Below are 15925 nucleotides of genomic sequence, written 5' to 3' on the forward strand. Positions count from 1 at the left end.
CTGGAGCTAAGGGAAATAATTCTACTTATTATTATGCTTCGGAACTTTCTTGGTTGGCTAGAGGTTTTTTAAGACTTGATAATGGTGGTTTGCCATATTTGAGACATAAGTAAGACTTGTTGGTTTTTTAAGAATTCTCTAGGTTTGGGTATTGTGTTTTGGTTGTAATTCTCACGTATTTGATTGTTATCACGGTTTTCCTCCGCCACAAACGAGAGTTTTTCTTTAATAAAATTGGGAGGAGATCACTCTTAGACATGTGATCTTCGTCTCTTAAAAAAAAAATGTATGAAATCCAATCGCACTATGTACAACCTTTCAATATATTATATTCACTTTCGGTTCTTCAGCTCTTTTATGATCTCTAGCACACCTTCTTAGGAATAAAAAAGAAAACATGTTAATTTGTACTAATTTTATAAACATATCACACACATGCATATGACTAAAGTCACGAATTGACAATATTTTATTATAAAGTATAATCTTACAAAATTTCTTTTTGATATTATTTATATATAGTACACACTTCAATTTATAAATTTTATATAAATTTTGTTGTGAATTAATTTTTCGTATTAATTAAATATTAAGAAAGAAATGATGTTGCTTCGGTTCGTAAACATACATAAACTTCTAGGGTCGAGTCGATCCGAGCCGATCTTTATATTGCCGAGCTCGGCTTAATTCAAAAAACTCGAGCTCAAATTTGAGCCTAAGCTAGGATCTACTAAAAAAATTCGAGCTTGAGGTTTTTATCTAATTTTTGTTTGAACTCTGTTTGGTGAGCTAACTTTTCAACTCGAGCTCAATCCAAAAATGAGCTTTAGTCGAGTCAAGTCGAGCGAGCGGAGTTATTTTTTTAGTTTTTGAATAAAACTTAATAATTAAAAAATTACATAAATTAAAAAAGAAAAAATTTAAATTTAATGAAATTTTTACAAAATCAAGTAGACCCATAATTTATTGAATTAAAAATTATAAAAAATTAATATGTAACTAGTTGATATTTATCTATAATAACGAATGAGTATTAATGTTATATATAGTCGTAGAGTGTGCAAACGCAATCACTTTGAAAAATAGTGGGGTCTAATATTAAAAAATTAATTTTTTTATGTAAGTTTCATATTTACTCACTTTTTTTAAAGATATTACACAACGCTTATGTACTCCACGATTGCAAATATCATTTCTCATAACGATATATTATATGCCTAAATAATTTACCAATACATATAGATAATATGATATATTATATATCAACATTTCATATATGGTTCCTACATATTTCTATTAGTATTTGAAATTATTAAATCTTACGCCGACTAACTGGTGTACAAATTATAAAATAGCTATGAAATATATTTAATATATATGCATAAGTAATTAGGTTATATATTATATATTTAATTATAAAATTTGCTATGCGAACCAATATATATAAATATACACACACATGTATATAATATACACATTTATAGATATAGCCCAGTACTTATATCGCTAATAGAAGGCCATCTTTCTAATAAACTCGTAGTATATGAAGTTATTTTTAAACAAAAACTGCATGCATAGGATCCAAACTATAACATATCTCAAGGTAAAAAATTGAAATAACTTCTGGAGATTTGTTTGGGATACGCGCAATAGAATTGGGCAGTCGCGTTTTTAAAGTGCAATGAGTTTTTACATGAGTGTGTAGATATATAATCTCTCTTAATTTCGCAGATGAGATGAGTTAAAATTAAAGTTAAAAGTTGAATAATATATTATTAGAATCTATTTTTTTAATATTATTTTTGTTTTGAAATTTTAAAAAGTAGAATTGTTAATTTTATTTTGTCTGGAAATATTTTGGGTGAGGAAAAACTCGCGTGCGCTATGAGATTTGGGTAATCAGCCTTGACCTCCTCCAACGCATGACGCCAGATGACGCAACACGACACAAGGATCCTCCATGCGCTGGGAGGGAGCTGAGCAGCGCCAACTCGAAAAAACCCAGCAGTTCTCGCACTGGTTGATAGAAGGGCAGCCTAAGGCCACAGGGGAACATGGCGGGGCACACTGCAACCTTGGTGACATAACCCTTAGAATCTACCGCCCCTTCGATCGGAGGGGGCATCACAAATTCCACCTTCCGAGGAACCCTATAGGTCTCCTTCAGTGACTCCAGTTCAGCAGAAGTCACTCGCGAACGCCACGAGAAACTGACAAACTCCTTCAGAACAGTGCCGCCCTGATCGTTGGTAGCACAGACAATTTCAAAAGGTCCAGCCATTCTAGAAGGATGCGAGGATTTCTTGGGAGCCATTGGTAACCAGAAGGAAAGAAGACAAACTAAGGGAAATGATACGAAGAGAGGTGTTTGAAAGTGAAAAAAGGACCTAGAATGCCAAGTAGAAGAGGGAATGAGGAAAGTAACCCATCGCTGCGAGGGAAAAGGACTTGATATAGGCAAAATTGATAGTTGATATCTCGAGGCATTAGGAACTCACGTGCCCCACGGAGTACCAGAATCTCCTGATCGCCGAGATTCCAATAGAGTGTACCCAATGATGCGACGTTGGAAATAAATAACCGCCTGACGCAGAGTAATGATTAAGGGATTGGAGATGAACCAATGCAAGATATAAAGTAAAGGCAAAAGGCCACTTAGACATAGCTGGAGAATGGGGATGCAACAGGTGAGTGCCAAGAAGTTCGCGAACCCTGCCCCGGGAAAGAAAAGGCCCTGCAGTCTCAAATGCAAAAGCTCATTAGCCAAGGGAGCGAAGTCGGAATTCCTCTTGGACCCGTTTGAGAGTAATTGACGGCGTAACTGTAAGATGGTTTTTCCAACTCCACAAGCCCACTGGGTCTAAGCTTACCTATGAAGAAAGGTGCCGACAAGGAAAAACAAATAGGTGGCTGATGGAACGAACAAACATGACATATCTCGACCACACTCCGATCGTAGGGACTTGTACATGACAAAGTGAGAAAGAAGAAGAACCCTTGATCCTCTGATATGGGAACATCGATGGAACACAAAAAATAAAGCAAGATCAGGGAATCACACTGCATTAATGACACCACTACCCAAGCTACATGCTACACTAATGACACTATTGTAGAGCTACGCCACATTAAAGGACTCTGAAAAAAGGAATAGTATGAAAGACACGAACTCATAGGGGCAGACACGATCTGTCCCCCCTCCTACACTCCCGGTATAAATAGCAACTCTCAGGTACTAGAGACTCTCTATGACCTTAGATTCTTTTACTCATTTACAAATTTCTAAACAATTTTATTGACTTTGGCATCGGAGATTCCCGGTCCCAAGACCGTTATCTCCCAGTTGCCTTCTTTTCTATTTTTGCAGACCCAATTCTAAAGAACTGAGTTATTGAAACCTGGCCAAAGCGTACGAAACAGGACGCTAACACTTATATTATGAACCAATAAATATATATATATATATATATATACATACACATATACATTTATAGATATAGCCCAGTACTTTTATCGCTGATAGAAGACCATCTTTCTAATAAACTCGTAGTATATATATGAACTTATTTTTAAACAAAAAACTGCGTGCATAGGATCCGAACTATAATATATCTTAAGGTCAAAAATTGAAATAACTTCTGGAGATTTGTTTGGGATATGCGCAAATTCGCAATAGAATTGGGTACTAGGCTACTAGCCGCGTTTTTAAAGTGCAATGAGTTTTTACATGAGTGTGCAGATCTTTAATCTCGTTTGTATTTGTATACGAAATAAGATGAGACGAGATAAATTGAGATTAAAATTAAAAATTAAATAAAATATTATTAGAATATATTTTTTTAATATTATTTTTATTTTAGAATTTGAAAAAATTGAATTATTTATTTTATTTTATGTGAAAATTTAAACAAATTATAATAATTAAATGAGATAAGATGAGATGAGTTATAAACAAATAAGGCTGTCTTTGGAAAAAAATTGAAACTCAACACTTGCAAGGATAATTTTTTATTTTATTTAATGGTGCATCTTATTTTCTTAAAAAAAAAAGAGTACGAGAGTTACATACTTTAAAACTGTATCTAATAATTTTTTTTATAAGTTTATGGAATCTTGAAATTGCGAGCAATTAATAGTACGTAGGCTTCTTTTTTTTATTTTCCCATTCATGAGTAGTACTTATAGAGACTACACCGGTAATACTAGAATATAATCTAAATTAATCATTAAATGTTGTTGTCATATCCATATATAGTTGTCATGTACAATTTGCCAAAACATGAAATAAATCTGCCCTTTACGCCAAATAAATAAATAAACATATGATCATGATTATGGTAATAAACATGATCTAGCAATTCACGGATCATGAATCTGAGACAAATTAAACACGTGTATGTTATGGTAATAATTATCTTTTTAGAAGATCATTAGATTGACATGCATGCAAGTAAAATTATCAATAAATATTATTTTTAAAAATAAATTTCTATCTTTGAATTTATTACAAACATATATACGTATACCTTCATTAACACTCTAAAAATATAATAATATATTCTATCTTTGAAGAGCTAATATAATAATAATAATAATAATAATTACTAACGAACACGATTCAAAGTAAATCAAATATACTAATCCGTTAATTGATCTTTGAAAAGAGCCAATTAAATTTTCATAGAAAATGACCATATATGCATGATATTGGAGTAGACAGCATATAAAATACATCTACGATAAAGAAAATTAATTAAGAGGGATAATTAGAAAAGCGGTGGTTGCTGTGTTGGCATCTACTGATCATCATGAATAATTACGTATAACCTCGTTATATTTTAATTAATTAAAGACTAATTAAATTAATTATATAATATATTACTTTTTTTTTTATCCAATATCATCATTAATTAATTAATTAATAATTGATCTAGAAGGGAGAATTTAATTAGGAAAAAGATTAAAAAAAAAAAGAAGAAGAGAGAGCTAGCTGGGTGTTGATCATCAGTAGCTGGTACTTACCCACCGTTAGTTTAATCTTGGCTTTCAAACAAACCATAAAGTCCTTCATGTTGGGGCTGCTATCTGATATAGTACGACCTCTGAAAACCATTTCTCAACTGTAAGTTATTTTGTTTGCTAAGCATCCAATATCCCGGCCAACTTATTAATTAGCACGTACTTATATATAATTAATTTATATATACTGAATTAATTTTGACAGATACATCATGATCTAGTATATTTAATTAATGAATATTAATTAATTTATGATAAGGCCAAGCTGGTGATCAACTGATCGATCTCCAATTAATGGGACCTCCTCATCTTCATAAAATATGTTGACTTTTAGCCACTTGATCAGCTTGTACGTTAAAATTATGTCCACAAAAGAAATATATAAAAAATAAAAATAAAAAAATATATATTTTCAATCCTCGTATATATGACATATATATAGATAGTTACACGTAGAAGTAGCTTGCTAAGAAGGCCAAAAAATTGTAAATAATTGTCCCGACCTACTCGTTGATTTGACCCAAAAAATTAAAAAAAGAAAAGAAAAGAAATTTGACTAAGATTTTAGGGTGAAAAGAAATAATTATTATATTCTGCTGATAATTGCTTAATTTTAATTAAAAGGTAATTAGTTTGCAATATTCTAGCTAGCTAGTGTAGGGTTTTAATCAGAAAATAGGACTGTGGAGCTTAAAAACCTTATATCCAAAAACTACATTTGTCGACTAATAGAAACAAAACAACTTTATGTAACATGCACGATTTCATGAAGGGATCGAAGCCGCTTGTCGTCCATGATGATCGTGATCATCAGCTTCTGAATCAAGAATCCCTTAGTTCACCTAACAAAGGTAAAACGACATTTGGGGAGCAATGCCTCTATGATCCCCCACTTTATAAGGATGCATGCGTTGGCCTGTCTTTCATGACTGCAACAAGCTAAAAGGAAGAACCAAAAACTAGGACCAAGATCAAACTGGCAGCTAGCTAGTGAGATATTGAGAAAGAGAGCAGCTAGAAAAGGGGTTCATCATCAGCAATTAATGGATTTTTGGGTGGTTCGGATTCTGGCTCTTTTGGTCGTGTGCCTTTTCCCAGCTTTGATCGAGTGCAGGGTTCGCCATTACAAGTTTAATGTAAGCACTTACAGTACTATTAATATATATTACGTGCTGATTCTTCATCATTCTAATTATGATTGGCATACATTGTTTGGTGATCTTGCGCTGAGGAAAGTTGTCGTTACGCAGCTCAAACCATACATGCATGCTAGAGATGGAAAGCCAGGCTTCCCATGGACATGCATATATATATATATATATAATATAAAGAACTTCTATCGTATTGGCCGGAGTTTTCCTTGATGATTTTGTCCTATTTTCTCCTTTCTAGCTCATTTATAATTATCATACTGTGAGATTTACAAATATGAAACTTGTCACCTTTTATAATTTCTCTCCTTTCTCTTGCATGCATGTCATCTAGCTTTGTCCTTTACTTTTCTTTTTGAGAAATGTTTCCTAGATCATTTTTTTTCGACTTTTGGGTAACTTGAGTTAGAACATTAATATTTTTCTTTCATTTTGATTTTTTTAAATTTCTGTCACGTTTAGCTAGCTAACTAATCATGTGAAAATTTAAGTGGTTTCATAAGTTAATCACTTAATTGAAAAACTACTTAGGGTCCTGCTACCGGTACCGATAAATGGTACCGATAGCTAGACAGATAAGTGTAAAAAAAATTTCTATTTCTTTACATATTTTTTAAACATTTTTAAACATATATATATATATATTTAAAAAAAAAATTCAATGCACTAATAACCTTTCAAATTTTGGAGTGCCAATTGATTTTGCACTAATATTAGATAGTACTAGTATAAGTAATCAAAATTATGAAACACATTTCTAAAGCATGTGCTCAAATTTTTTAGCACATGTTTTTATGCCTTTACGTTATAATTTTTTATAATAAGATTATGATATATATAATTACTTGTACAAAATAGAAAGCCAATTTTAGTTATGTTTGATCACTTAATTAGTGTGAATGCTAAAGTACTCTTCAATCATTTTCGACAATGAAGTAGAAGGTATAACATGATCTATTTTCTACCAAATTAGCACAAGCTAGCTGTAAATCATGAATAAAACTTTGCAACAACTTAATGCATATATATCGCAGACTTTTAATTATAACATTAATTCTAAAAAGTAATTCGTTTGCCTTGTGTGAATTAATTAGGTGGTGACTAGGAATACCACCAGACTATGTTCATCCAAGCCCATTGTCACAGTGAATGGACAGTTCCCAGGACCCACCCTTTATGCTAGGGAAGATGACAATGTGCTTGTGAAGGTCGTCAACCATGTCCAATACAATGTTTCCATTCACTGGTAAGCTCCCAAACTCTCTATTTCATCGTTCTAAATTTTCTCTCAAATACCCAATTATAATTAAGAGTGTGTTATATACAGTTCTAACGTTTGCAAGCTCTATGCTGCACTAATCTCAATCTGTTTGAAAAAAAGTGAGATTTAATATTAAAAAAATGATTTTTTTTTTTAAAGTTTCAGATTTATCAACTTTTTTCAAATAAGTGTAGATCTTACACACCTTAAGACTGCAAAAATCATTTATATATAATTAATCTTGATCACGTCCAACATATATATTTATTTTCTTAATTATAATTTGGCAGGCATGGGGTTAGGCAACTCCGAACGGGTTGGTCAGATGGGCCAGCATTCATTACTCAATGCCCTATCCAGCCAGGGCAAAGCTATGTGTACAATTTTACTATCACAGGCCAAAGAGGCACACTTCTTTGGCATGCACATATTCTCTGGCTAAGGGCGACAGTCCACGGTGCCTTGGTCATCTTGCCTAAGCGTGGCGTGCCATATCCCTTCCCAAAACCCCACAAGGAAGTCGTTGTTATATTAGGTGAGTTCAAAAACAAAAAAAAGACAATACCCATTTTCTCTATATGCTAATAGTATCTGGGGGTGGTTGGCAATATAACTTTTGTACTGATCATCTGATGCTCAACTAACAACGTACAAGAAAAGGGCAATATATATGTAACATGATGTTTGATTTTGTTGTAAAAAATATATAAATTGCAGCTGAATGGTGGAAATCAGACACTGAAGCTGTGATCAATGAAGCTCTAAAGAGTGGATTAGCACCAAATGTCTCAGATGCACATACCATTAATGGTCATTCAGGGCCAGTAGCCAATTGTTCCTCACAGGGTACGTACTTCATAAACATAGCTAGCTTTGGAATCACATATATATATGAAACTTCTACTTTGATTTGGATTCATTTTTAAGAGCTTTCTAGAAATTAACTTGCCTGATGATCATGTGCAGGTGGGTTCAGATTGCCAGTCGAAAGTGGTAAGACCTACTTGCTACGTATAATCAACGCTGCGCTCAATGAAGAGCTGTTCTTCAAGATTGCTGGGCACCAACTCACCATAGTGGAAGTGGATGCTACGTATGTGAAACCAGTGAAACTTGACACAATAGTGATTGCCCCTGGCCAAACCACTAATGCCCTCATAACAGCTGATCAAAACTCTGGCAAGTATTTGGTAGCTGCCTCTCCATTCATGGACTCCCCCATTGCTGTGGATAACCTCACTGCAACAGCCACTTTGCATTATTCAGGCACACTTGCTAATGCCCCCACAACTCTAACTATTCCACCTCCACAAAATGCCACTGCAGTTGCAAACAATTTCATAACCTCCTTACGAAGTCTTAATTCGAAAAAATACCCTGCTCAGGTCCCATTAACAATTGATCATAAACTGTTGTTCACTGTCAGTTTGGGGATCAACCCTTGTCCAACATGCAAAGCCGGGAACGGAAGTAGGGCAGTGGCTAGTGTCAACAATGTCACATTTGTTATGCCTACCACTGCTCTACTTCAAGCACATTACTTCAACATTTCTGGGGTGTTCACTACAGATTTTCCTGGTAACCCACCAAATGTATTCAACTATACCGGCTCTGGACCATCGAATATACAGACCAATAATGGCACTAAGGCTTATAGGCTGTCTTACAATTCTACGGTTGAACTTGTTCTACAAGACACTGGGATCATTGCCCCTGAGAACCATCCAGTCCATCTTCATGGCTTTAATTTCTTTGCCGTTGGTAGGGGACTTGGGAATTACAACCCAAACACAGATCCACAAAATTTTAACCTTGTTGATCCTGTGGAGAGGAACACAATTGGTGTACCATCTGGTGGATGGGTAGCAATCAGATTTCTCGCAGACAATCCAGGTACAACGTTGATTCCAGACCAGATTTTAATAAACATTCTCTCTTTAGCTTTTTTAAAGTAGCTTATACATGTTTTTGTACTTGGTATGATTGTAGGAGTTTGGTTCATGCATTGTCATCTGGAAGTGCACACAACATGGGGGCTTAAGATGGCATTCTTGGTGGACAATGGCATAGGACCTAGTCAGTCACTTGTACCTCCTCCAAGTGATCTTCCACAATGCTAAGCCACCCCCAAAATATTTATTACTATATATACAAGTAGGGAGATCTCCAAATCGAAAAAGATGAGGGAGAGACAGAGATGACATGATGGGGGAAGTGGCCGAAGACGAAAAAGAGGAAGCGTAAAACCATAGCTAATTAATAAACAAGCGAGATCTAAGAAGATTCAATTGTTTTAGAGTAATTGGAGAGAAATTTCCATTCAAATGTTTGAATAAAATTGTACAAGCATTCTAGTTTATTGGAATACAATGTCTATTTTTTTTTTTGGAGGAGGAGGTGGTGTATTTATATCAGATTTGAAATGTATAAGTTTTTCTTATCTTATGAAAGTTTCGAAGGATTTTCGTCTGTTATATATATATATAGAGAAAAAATTTATTCATCATCTCAATTCTTATCATCATCTCATCATCTCATGATGTAACATTAAATGATACGTTCACAAGTAAAATATGTTAGTATTTTTAATAATAATTTTTATTTCCGTTAGTTTTAGTTGTCATTGGTAAACGGGCTTGATTTTATTAAGCCGTTTGTTATAAGCTTTATTGGTTTTCTTTATTGTTTTTAATCTCATTAATTTCTAGACGTTGGGTCATTTATTTTTTGTTTCTTTCCATTGTCGTCTAGAGTCTCCTCTTAGTCTGGTTTTCTATATATATTTGTTGTGTTAGATTTTTTATATAGAGAAGAAAAAAGTGAGATAAGAAAAATAAGCTTAGAGAGTATATATTTTTAGAGTATTTTCAGATAAGAGAAATGTGTTCTTTTGGTGGAGCTTTGAGCTCAACCACTTGTGCAGAGTTGGTTCGGGCTATACGACGATCAGTTGGGCTGTTGTATCCTGGAAGAGTCAAGTCAAGAAGAGTTCTGCTGCACCGGTTAATTTGAGATTCTGTACACCGCAGAGGGCTTGAATCTCCTTAAAGAGAGCCATATTTCCGTGCCTCAGTCCAAACTGGTTTTGTTTGAACGTTAATTTCATTGTAATTTTTATTACATTATTGTATATTTCACTAACAATTTTAAAAAGAATTCAGATGGAACCTATAATTGAAAAGTGTACGGAAAGCGATGGACGTCTCAATAAGCCCTTTCAATTTGTTGAAGGGTGGTGGGTAGATTCTTGTGTCAATAGGCATATTTGCTATGATAAAAGTATGTTTAAAAGTTATACTCCTTTTAAAGTAGAAAAAAATATTACACTTGGTGATTCTAGTAAAACCAAGGTTGTTGGGAGTGGTGAGGTTGAACTGAAATTTACCTCTAGGTGTATATTGACGCTTAAAGATGTGCTTTATACGCCATATATGAGGAAAAATTTGATGTCAAATTTCTTACTCAACAAAGCGGGTTTTAAACAAACTATTGAATCCGATAATTTTGTTATAACAAAAAATGGAGTCTTTGTGGGCAATGGCTATGTTTGTGATGATATGTTTAAATTGAATGTTGAGCATAAAGTATCGAAGGTTTCTATTTACATGCTTTCTTCTTTAGATTTTTGGCATGCACGTTTATGTCATATCAATAGTAGATATGTTGCTATCATGAGTAGTTTAGGATTAATTCCCAAACTGACAAAAGATTTTCAAAAATGTGAAATTTGTAGTCAAGCAAAAATTACAAAACGACCTCATAGAAATGTTGAAAAAAATACCAAATTGTTAGATTTAATTCACACCGATCTTTGTGAATTTGAAGGAATTTTAACTCGTGGAGGAAATAGATATTTTATCACTTTTATTGATGATTTTTCAAAATATACGTATGTTTATTTATTAAAAAATAAAAGTGATGCTTTTGAAAAATTCAAAAAATTTCTCCATGAAGTTGAAAATCAATTTGATAGAAAAATTAAAAGATTTAGAAGTGATAGAGGCCGAGAGTATGATTCAAATGAGTTTAATACTTTTGTTCAGTCCTTGGGAATTATTCATGAAACTACTGCACCATACTCACCTGCATCTAACGGTGTAGCTGAGAGAAAAAATAGAACATTGATTGAATTGACGAATGTTATATTTATTGATTCAGGCGCTCCTTTAAGTTTTTGGGGTGAAGCAGTTTTGACTGTTTGTCATGTTTTAAATAGGGTGCCTTACAAAAATTCAAAAACTACACCTTTTGAATTATGGAGAGGGTATAAGCCAAATTTAGGGTATTTTAAAGTTTGGGATTGTTCGGCTTTTGTAAGGCTAAATGATCCAAAAAGGCCCAAATTGGGTGTTAGAACTACCACTTGTGTCTTTCTTGGATATGTAAAAAATAGCACAGCCTATAGATTTTTTTATGTTGGTAATAAAGTTATTTTTGAATCTGGTGATGCAATTTTTCATGAAGAAAAATTTCCTTTTAAATCAAAAAATAGTGGGGGACAAGAATTTAGAAAAAATATTTTTTCTGAAGTTATTTCTTCTACTCCTTTAGAAAGTGAAGAAAATTTTGAATTAAGAAGGAGTAAGAGAGCTAGAATTGAAAAAGATTTTGGTCCCGACTATTATATTTACAATATTGAGGAAAATCTAAAGAATTTACAAGAAGCCTTAGCATCACCTGATTTTATGTTTTGGAAAGAGGCTGTGATTGATGAGATGGATTCACTAATTTCTAATAAAACTTGGAAATTAGTTGAATTACCACCGGGTTGTAAATCCATAGGGTGTAAATGGGTCCTTAGAAAAAAATTTAGACCAGATGGAACAGTTGAAAAATTCAAGGACAGGTTAGTTGCAAAAGGTTTTAAACAAAGAGCTGACCTTGATTTTTTCGACACCTTTTCTCCAGTTACAAGAATAACATCCATTAGATTATTGATTGTCATTGCAGCAATTTTTAATTTAAGGATTCATCAAATAGATGTTAAAACAACTTTTTTAAATGGGGACCTAGATGAAGAAATTTATTTGGACCAACCCGAACGCTTTGTAGAGCCTAGCCAAGAAAGCAAAGTGTGTAAGTTGACAAAATCTCTATATGGCTTAAAACAGACCCCTAAACAATGGCATGAGAAATTTGACTTTTACATGATTGAAAATGGCTATAAGTCAAATGGAAGTGATAAATGTATTTATCATAAATCTTGGAAAAATTCACATGTTATTATTAGCCTATATGTTGATGATTTATTGATATTTGGTTCTAATTTGTATATCATAGATGAAACAAAAAGCATGCTTAGTAACCATTTTGATATGAAAGATTTTGGTGAGGCTAATTTTATTTTGGGTATGAAAATTACCAAAATATGTGATGGTATTTTCCTTGATCAATCACATTACGTAGAAAAATTATTAAAAAAATATAATTATGTTGGATGCAAGCATGTTGTTACTCTTTTTGATTCTAGTGTTCATTTATTTTCTATTGAAAATGATGATGATGTGATTAATCAAGAGAAATATGCTAGCATGATTGGGAGTGTACGTTATGCGACTGATTGTACTAGACCTGACATCGGTTATGTGGTAGGAGTACTTAGTAGATTTACAACCAAGCCTGGAAGAGACCATTGGTATGTAATGGATCGGATAATGAAATATTTACTCGGTACAAAATATTGTGGCTTATTTTATAAAAGGTATCCTGCTGTACTTGAAGGTTTTAGTGATGCTGATTGGAATACCTTGTCAGGTGATTCTCTTTCAACTACTGGTTTTATTTTCACCTTGGGTGGTGGGGCTGTGTGTTGGAAGTCTAAAAAACAAACGATTATTGCTAACTCAACCATGGAAGCTGAGCTTATAGCTTTAGCTTCAGCAAGTGAGGAAGCAAACTGGTTGAGGGATTTATTACACGAAATTCCCTTATGGGAAAAACTAGTTACACCTATTTTAATTCATTGTGATAGTACTGCTACTATTGGTAGAGTACAAAACCGTTACTATAACGGTAAATCTAGATCCATAAGAAGAAAACACAGTACTGTGAGATCTTATTTGACTGATGGTGTTATTAACGTGGATTATGTTAAGTCTTGTGATAATCTTGCAGATCCACTTACAAAGGCCTTGACAAGAGAAAGGGTCTGGAATACATCGAGGGAAATGTGATTAAAACCCATAAATTCATGAGCCATGTATGAGGATACCCAACCTGGAGACCAGAGATCCTGAGAACCGGGTTCAATGGGAAAAACGAATCATATGATGGTCGTAAGAAATACACTATTTATTTTATTTCTCATTCCCATGATGTGGGTGCATTATCCTGTAATGTTGTGGAGGATGAGTTTTTATTGAAACTCTTAATGAAATTCTGTAGCTCTTATGAGTAGGGTGTAAGAATTATAGGAGCACCCTTGACAGATTTCACCTATGTGAGTGTGAGAGTGGGGCCGCTCTTTATGAGATTTGAGTTTATTCTCAAATACACTTATGAAACCGGGATTAGCACAAGGCCGTAATGTGCTGGCTAAAAAAAAAAAAAAAAAGCTCTTGTTAACATCTGGATTATTGTGTGTGAATAATAATTCTTTATTTCCCTTAAGTAGTCATAGTTCAAGTCTGAGACTACTACTGACTCTCGAGTAAAGGTTTTTATTTCACTAAATGAGGGTTCAATGCAGAGCATACCTTCATGATGCATAATAATCCTTCTTTATCTAGAAATATCTCGTATATTATTATTATTATTATTAAAAATAGTGGGGGAAATGTTAGTATTTTTAATAATAATTTTTATTCCCGTTAGTTTTAGTTGTCGTTGGTAATCGGGTTGATTTTATTAAGCCGTTTGTTATAAGCTTTATTGGTTTTCTTTATTGTTTTTAATCTCATTAATTTCTAGACGTTGGGTCATTTATTTTTTGTTTCTTTCCGTTGTCGTCTAGAGTCTCCTCTTAGTCCGGTTTTCTATATATATTTGTTGTGTTAGATTTTTTATATAGAGAAGAAAAAAGTGAGATAAGAAAAATAAGCTTAGAGAGTATATATTTTTAGAGTATTTCCAGATAAGAGAAATGTGTTCTTTTGGTGGAGCTTTGAGCTCAACCACTTGTGCAGAGTTGGTTCGGGTTATACGACGATCAGTTGGGCTGTTGTATCCTGGAGGAGTCAAGTCAAGAAGAGTTCTGCTGCACCGGTTAATTTGAGATTCTGTACACCGCAGAGGGCTTGAATCTCCTTAAAGAGAGCGATATTTCGGTGCCTCAGTCCAAACTGGTTTAGTTTGAACGTTAATTTCATTGTAATTTTTATTACATTATTGTATATTTCACTAATAAAATATAATAAATAATCTCTAATCATCTAATACGATATTATGAGATAATGATGTGAATTAAAATGACGAGTATAATTATATATCTGCCTAGCGAAGAATTTTCTATATTTGCATAAAAACCATTACTTTATTGAGAGCCCAATTTGTGCCGAAAAAGGAATGTAATGTGGATAGGCCCATTTGTGAGATGCTCCTGTCCTGTGACCTTTGATGGTGAAACTTTGGACAACCATTTTGTGAGGCTTTCTCTATATAACCATAAATGGTTGATATTCTTCAAAGCTGGGTAGTAATCTATCTAAATGAATTCTAGATTAATTAGACTAAATTGTATTGTATGATGGATGTGTAGCCATTTTAGTTTGGATTCGATGTTTGAAGTGTTACCTACCTACCCATTGTAGGCGGGTAGCCACTAACCCCATAATCCCCCCCACCCCCCACCAGGCCATCCGGATCGGTAGGTTTGCATTACCACCGTTTGGCCGCAACCTCAAGAAATCACACAAAAAGTTTATGCAACCAAAATATATCACAACCCTTCGACAATCATTCAAACATTACAATCAACTTCAAGAGTCTCAAGTCTAAAAAACGCAACAAAACAATCGACTCCTCTACATTTCCAAAGAACTTAACCAAAAAGAGGCAGACACTTGGGGGCTCGTGGGTCTTTGCTCGAGGGGTCATGGGACCCTGTCCGAGCAAAAGTCATTTATAGATCAACAAGTTTATTATTATTTTTAATAGCTTTAACAAAATTATTGATCAACTTATGGTGATCATACATTGTACATACTGCAGACATGAAGGATAAGAGAAAGTTAAAATCAAAGATACAATACGGCGGCCATATAAGGATTCATACAATATATATTAAACCCCCGAGTGAAAACCTATAAAAAAAAATCACTATGACTCCTTATCGGGTCGGATAATCAAATCAGAGAACACAAACAGAATTAGATTACACACAAAGAAGCCCAACAACTCTTTGATGGAACACCTTGATTTACTTTGGGAAGAACATCCCAGCAGCCATCAGTCTTGTTCTTGCTTTCATTGTTCGTATTAGTGGTGCATAGCATTACACTCATTTCAGAATTACTAACGGCTTGGTATGTCAAGTTTTTGTTACTACCCTGTTTTA

General features: G+C 33.7%; 1 protein-coding gene across 1 annotated transcript; it reads left to right on the top strand.

Moving 5' to 3' along the window:
* The first annotated feature begins 5957 nt into the window (after window positions 1-5957).
* Window positions 5958-9847, top strand: LOC109021622 (laccase-4-like). The gene is made up of 6 exons (XM_019004281.2): window positions 5958-6155; window positions 7265-7416; window positions 7722-7966; window positions 8149-8277; window positions 8398-9324; window positions 9421-9847. Exons 1-6 carry the CDS (start codon window positions 6063-6065, stop codon window positions 9549-9551), a joined length of 1677 nt encoding a protein of 558 aa, XP_018859826.1. The 5' UTR covers window positions 5958-6062; the 3' UTR covers window positions 9552-9847.
* Window positions 9848-15925: the final 6078 nt, after the last annotated feature.

The sequence above is a fragment of the Juglans regia genome, chromosome 3, assembly GCF_001411555.2.
Source record: "Juglans regia cultivar Chandler chromosome 3, Walnut 2.0, whole genome shotgun sequence".
Lineage (NCBI taxonomy): Eukaryota > Viridiplantae > Streptophyta > Magnoliopsida > Fagales > Juglandaceae > Juglans > Juglans regia.